The sequence below is a fragment of the Nestor notabilis genome, unplaced genomic scaffold (genome assembly GCF_000696875.1).
Source record: "Nestor notabilis isolate BGI_N333 unplaced genomic scaffold, ASM69687v1 scaffold11537, whole genome shotgun sequence".
Taxonomy (NCBI): Eukaryota; Metazoa; Chordata; class Aves; order Psittaciformes; family Psittacidae; genus Nestor; species Nestor notabilis.
In genome coordinates, this window is record NW_009937832.1 from 40,422 (window position 1) to 47,350 (window position 6,929).

Here is a 6,929-nt window from a genome sequence, read left to right on the forward strand (position 1 = left end):
AGTTGCTATCAGGATGGAGGCTGGTGGAGAGCTGAGCCTGGCTGTGCAGGAGGGCTGCGCTGGGGTTTGCTGTTGCAGCTGGAGCATTATGCTTCTCTACTTCTGAATCCAGCCTTGAAGCAGTGAGTGCCCTACTGCTAGAATACTAAGCATAAAACGTAACATGGGATTCAAAAGCAGCTTGTATAACCCCCATGCACAGCAGTGCAATGTGTTTGCACATCCCTGGGATGTGTCCATGCTCGTGCAAGTTCCCAACATGTTTGGCAAGTTATGTCTGACAATGCCCTCCCAGCTTTTGCCTGCAGGACTGGGCTCCCATCTGCTGGCAGCAGACACCTCAAATGGAGTTTTGTTTCTCCCTCATTTGGAATTAATTAACAGCAGATTAGTACTCCTAATGAAGTAGGGGCTTGGGATTTTACCTCAGTAATTCCTTTGCTTTGACCTTCTATACAGTATTAGGGTCATGTCTGCAAGAATGTTCCCTGGGTGTAGGGTATTTCCAAAGCTGTAAGTGCTAGTGGAGTGAACCGAGTTGGCCATTAGTCGCTATAAGTGATCCTTTCTCTGAGTCTTACAGGCAGCTTTATTCTTTCTTCCATAGAAATGGCAGGAAAAGACTTAAGAGAACATTTTGAGAGGACAGTTACTTTGTCAGAGGGGTATGTGCACAAGGGATATAAAAGCAGGCATCTTTCAGTGGGTTATGTTGCTGTCACTGATGTTGGCTTAGATTGTTTTCCTTCCCTGCAGGCTGGGACATCGCTGATGGAAAGGTGCTTGGCCTGGAGTGCTGGGGATAGCTTGCCCATCTCTCAGTTGGTGACAAGGACTGGCGTGACAAGCAGGAGGGTGGTTGTTCCAGCAGACTGAAAAGCTGGGCATGAGCTGTCCAGGCAGCCCAGGTGGAATCGAAGCATGGTGAGTGCCTGCGTGGGATCTGCCATCCCTGGGTAGAGGAGACTTTGCCTCCCTTTGGCAGGGAGCGTGCCAACCCAGCGGGAGCAAACCTGGGACACCCTCCTTGTCCATGCTGCCACTGGCACGGTGTTTCCTCTGTTGCAGCTCAGACGTGGGGAGCACCCAATGCTGTGAGGGCAGCAGAGTGTCCGTCAGGGGGCACTGCTAACTGCTGCCTTTGCGCCCCGAGCAGGGCTGTTGGTCCTTCCTGCGCTCCCGTGTCGGGAGTGTAGCACTGAGCGTGTGTGCAGCTCCCGGCAGAGCCTGCAGAGGGCTTTGGATGTGGGTGATCCTGGCATTTCCTCCGTTTCTTCAGACATATGCTCATGGACGGCATTGGGAGTGGCTTAGCAGGGAGCTAGGATTGCTGATGGGATGGTTGTTGGCCAGAAGAGAGCCTGGGGAGGCAGTGAAGGAGGAGGTGAAGCCATGCCTTGAGGGTAGATACCTAAATTAGTGGAGAATCTGACCTAGCAGGCAGGCATTGAGGAGATAAAGCAGTGAAGATGATGGCAGTGAGAGGAACAGCATGAAAGACATCTCTAGAAATGATCTTTCTTACATTTAGAAAAGTTTATACCTGTAAGGTTGTAGAAGAACTTGTTCTAAGCAAAAAGGTTAACAGCGCTACCACCCTCCCCCTGCATGTTTTTATAGGACTCTGCTTGGAACAAGAAGTAAATGTCTTTTAACCACCAGTATCTAAATATGGATTCATGATTGATTAGACTGTATACGCTTTTGATCAGGTTCCTCAAATAGACTTTTTGAGTTGGAAATGCTTGGTAAGGCACAAAATGAGACAGTGAAAACTGGAATGTCAGTGTCTTGCAGGAGAGGCTGAAGATGCAGTAAGGAACACATTTATCCAGAGCAGAAAACAATAAAAGCCACCCCAAGGGAAAGCTTTGTTCTGTCTCCCAATAGAGACTGAAATTAAATTTGGTGTTTGACAGTAAAAGATAAAGCTCAGCCTTGCTATCATGATGGCGTGGCTTAGACAGCAGCATTTGAAGAGGCTGCACTAGCAAGCATGCTTTAGCTCTGCCCTGCCACCACTGAAACCCTCCTGGCTTTAGCTCTGCCCTGCCACCACTGAAACCCTCCTGCCAAACCTCTGTGGGGCTCACGTCCCTGCTGCCTGGCACACCGTGTTCGCATGCCCTGGCTTCACCAGTCCTTTGCTGCAGGTCCCAGGCCTAAGTCTTGCTCTGCCAGTGTGTGCTTGGGTGCAGCATCAGCCTCTCACCGGCAGGTCCTCTGTTTCTTTCCTTCTTAGGAGGCACAGCCTATTCTTGTTTGGAATTTGCAGAAGAGCCAGCTCCAGACGCAGAGATCAAACCCTCTGAGGATGCCCAAGCATGCTGGGAAGCTGTTCTTAAACCCTCCAGTTCCCCTGACGCCTGTATAAAACATGATGCAGTGGTAGATGTATACAGAGAAAATGAAATTCACACTTGCAAGTGAGTAGAGGGGGAAATTAAGCATCCTCACCTATTAGGGTTTCCCCCTTTAACAGTTTGTTAAGAGTCCTTAACTTCTTGATGAAGTACTATACTTTTGATTTTTCTAGTATTATTTGGAACTGTTGATTAATTTCTGCATTGGCAAATTCAGTTTAAGGCCCAATCACATTGGTGCTCCTCAGCGTTTTCATTATTTTCATTAACCGCTTCACAGACGCAATTTCAAAGTCTCCCTTTAAAGGTTAGCTCCTAAAGCTGTTTTGGTTTATTTTGGGTTTTGTGCTGAGGTTAGCCAGGAGCCCCAGGTTAAACCTCCCCCAGCAGAGGACAGCACATCTCAGACCTGCAGTAGTACCAGCAAGGAGAAGCCGGAGGTGCCTGGTATTGCTTGTCTGATGCCAGCTGTGTTGCATGGGACACCCAGCTGGTTTTGACAACAGCAAAAACTGCTGTGGAGTCACACTTTAATTCAGGTATTCTTTATTGATAAGCCTGCTGGAAGGTGATGTAATTACAGGTGCCAGATTTTGTGACTAGGAAACCTTTGCTGAGTCTTTGGCCTTAAAATAATCAGGTTTAGAAAACTGTGCTCAGAGACAAAATGAATCTATGCAATATCCATAGGGATGTTAAACTAGGACAAATAATGTAAAACCACTGAAATTATACTAAGAATATTTTAACTATAATAATTACAAGGAATTTTTGAAACATTTTTCTTTTAAATACTTGTGCTTTGTTGCACACTTTTCTCAAGGGAGAATGTGTTTCAGGTTAGATGAGAGTGACCTTCCTGCCTTCCCTGACTTTGCAGCTTTGGTGTCCCCAGTGTTGGTGAACCTATCATGGCAGAGCAGATGCCCTCGGCAGAGCCCCGCAGGGACTCTGCCTGCCTGGCCCCAGTGATGTGCTGGATGGGGAGATGCAGTGCCTACTCACATGGGCAGAGGGTACCAGGCCTGGCAGGATCTGGGAGTCGTCAGAGCAGAGCTGTGTGGGTCCCCATCATGGCTGAGCTCTCCTGGTAGTCCCACCATCAAGCAAAGCTGAAAAAAAGAAGCCCAAACCCCAAAAGCTGCGTTTTACACCTTTGTTTCAGCCTCAGCTGTTGGGTATAGCTGACACATGTCCACTCATTGTGGCTAGAAAGTGCTGAGGTAGAGTTAGTTATTAATTACCTGTGAAGACTGCTCATCTGACCTGAGACACTGTGCAGACAGACTGATGCCTGGGCCTGACACACTGACTTGCCCGTGCCTACCTGCTTGAGTTGCCAAACACAGGCAGCAGCAAGGGCTCCATGTCTTTGGAGGCTGATGTCTTTATTGCTCTGACACCAGTTATTTGAAGCTTTAATGCAGTATGGAAGAATAAATGCTCCCATTTATTCAGTCTCTTTTTATCCTTCAGTACAGCAGTAGTTGCCTGAATGAAAAAAATATTTAAAAGCTAGTAAATGAGAAGCCAGTGTTATTTATTAGCTACATGGGAAATTTTAAAGCAGCTTCTGTAATGCCTAAATATTAGTTGATTTGTTGGCCTCGTCTTCAGAGAAAAGCTAGAATAGCTTTTTTATATCCTGGATATTAATGTCGTTAATATTTGCTAACATGAAAGTACATCACAATGAAGGAGGATGGTATTTTTAGTAGCTAGACCATGTTTATTTCTCCCATTTAAAAATAATCATGGTGGTATTCAGACTTCTACTGATGTGTACCATGACCTTGTATTTAACTACTACTTCTACTGGGCTTATTCACCAGGCCTCAGCTGCTAGTTCTATTCTATAAAAAAGAAAAAAAAACCACTTAAAAGAACCTAATATATATTTTATGTATATTGCTTTGTGGATGCCCCGCCATTGCAAATGTTCAAGGTCAAGTTGGATGGGTCTAGTGGAAAGTGAGCTGGTCTTTTGAGAGCAGAAGGAGGAAGGTGCTGGGGTGAAGTTGCAGCAGCCAAGAGCAGTGAAGGCTCCTTCCTCCTCTTCCTGGAAGGTTTGGGTTGAAAAGAGGACTTTTTAGCTTTGGGGGAGCAAAAGAAATTTGTGTATTGGACTTACTGAAACATACAATATTAACGAAGATCTATTCCTCCTAGAAAAAAGTTGAATAATTGAAGCAATTTCATGTCTTTCCTCATTTTCAGGCCCTGCTTATAGTTAGTACAACTCCAAATAACAGATGGCAAAGTGCTAAGGGGAGCAATTGTCTATGAGATGTGTATTATGGAGGCACTTTATGCAAATAACACCCCGCGTGCAGCCGTTACACTGCAGGCTTGCTCAGATGCTGCCATCATAAAAGCAGAATTGTGGGCAGACGACACACAGGTGGGAGTGGATTCATTTGCAGTTTGTCTGCTCTTTATACGTGCTGCTTGTTTGCACACAGCAGTTCATAAAAGCCAGGTCCCTTGTCCAGCAGCACCCAGCCCAGCTGAGGGTGGTGCAGGTGCTGGCCTGCGGGGCTGGCAGACCCAGAGATGCTCAGCCCTTCTCCCACCCTCTGCCTCCACATCCCCCTTAGCACAACCCCTCTCTCATCCATCAGGTTTCTAGTCATTGCGACACTGAAAGTTTTTTGTGACTCTTCAAGCCTGCCGTTTGCTCTCCAACGTCCTGAATTGTAGTAATTTTAGGAGTTGGTAAGCACCCTACCAACATCCCCTAATTAATGGGGCGGGAGCTGCTGTGACCTCTTCCTCACAGCAAGCTAAAAGCATGAAGAGCACAGATGCATTTTTCTGGCAGGGAGCTGGTGAAGGAGCATCTCACTGCAAACACAATGACTTTGGCCTGGGGACTGAAGCAGAGGAGAAACAGATCACACCTATTCTGGAGCACAAGAAAACCAGGTACTGCTGGGCTAATATAAACAAGCTCTGGATAGACAAAAGTAAACATTTAATTCTATCCCTTCTTTGTACCATGAGTAGAAACAGCATTCAGCTATCACATTTAGAGTGACCTACTGTACAGCCTCTGCCCAACACTGTTTAGCTTGTGTATAGCAGCAGCATGTGCTGCTGACCCATTTGTGCTGCAGTTGTCATCACAAAGTTCACTTCTACTGGTTCATGGTGGCCAGGGCAAGGTATTAATTTAATCTAGTAATAATTCATAACCTAAAAGAATATTCTCATGTTCTATTTTGCTCATGGGATAAATCCCGAGTGGGGATAAACATCCCCTGTTCAAAAGGTCCTGCAGGAAAGGCACCACATTTTACTCAAGGTCAACCCTAATGTCTCATTCCAATCAGTCATCATAATAAACCGTTAAATATGCATGACTCATTTAATAGGCCTCAGTCTAATATAAACTGACTAATGGGTATTTAATGACAACAAATGTGTCTGACTCCAGTTGCATTTCTTCTTTAAAGCCTGTAGCTTGCTAAAAGACCCAATGAATTTAGCAGCATGACATTAATTTACAGCCAGAGCCTGTCTTTGTCTCCCAGTCTAAATGCCCAATTTTTGCAAACTTGCTTCAAATTGCCTGGGAGCTTCAGGATTGATTCTAGGTAGCACCATTTTGACAGTTTGTCTGAGAAATACTATAGATATCTACCAAAACAGCGTGAAGAAGTTCTGTCATCATTAAGAACTGTTTGTTTTTTTTGAATGGACAGTAGTTGCATTAGGCTGTTTCTCAGTGAAAATATTTATACTGGCTATGATCCTTGAAAGACTAGCTGACTAAGAAAACAGGATGTTATTGGGGTGCTGTAGGGATGAGGGTTCTCAGGCCTGGGGTGAATTTCCCTCCTGCCAAGTCATTATGGACATGGACCCAGGATCAGCAAATTGTGCACAGTGGCCAAGGCCGCCTCCTGCTGCTTCTGTCCCCCCTGGCTCTACCAGTGTGCTCGCTGCTGCATGGGGGCTCTCCATGGGATGCTGCAGCTTGCACCTGGGCAGAATCTCTCCTGCTTGACCAGCCTTCAATGCATCCTTAGACTCTTTTAATGCACTCTTATCCATATAAGGAAGTCTCATTTTAGTCCCTTATTTACTGCGAGCTTTCTGCACATATGTATTAAATTGTTTCAAGGCATTTCAGCAACCATAAAAACCACTTCTTCCATTACCATTCATGTACTGTGCAATGGGTTCTCTACAGTGTTAATTTTATTCCATTTTGGATTTTTTATGGCATGTATCACAATATGGATGCAGAAATGAAGTAGTTGCTGCTCCTAGTTTCCATATAGCTCTGTGTATATTGATAGTGGTCTCCCCACTGTAAAGAGACATCAAGATGATTGCCCTGTTAAAGCTCAAGCCATGTTAGTGCTGATCCCAGTAAAGAGACTGAAATCCCTCCAGAAGCTGGTGCAAAAGATATGCAGACCTAGAAGGCTTATTTTGAGCATAATGGAAACCCCTATCTATTCCTCTCTTTGATTTCATACCTTTAATTGAGTTTAGCTGTCAGAGGGTGATGGTTGTGCAGCAAAACCTGCAGCTCTGAGCAGGTGGCAGCGACTCTTT

General features: G+C 45.4%; 1 protein-coding gene across 1 annotated transcript in view; it reads left to right on the top strand.

Annotated features, from left to right (window-relative positions):
- The first annotated feature begins 5,154 nt into the window (after nt 1-5,154).
- The window catches only part of SUCNR1 (succinate receptor 1), a 7,449-nt gene continuing 5,674 nt past the window's right edge, over nt 5,155-6,929 (top strand). The window contains exon 1 of the mRNA XM_010019033.1: nt 5,155-5,288. Coding sequence (XP_010017335.1) covers nt 5,155-5,288 — 134 coding nt within the window. The remainder of the gene's footprint in view (nt 5,289-6,929) is intronic.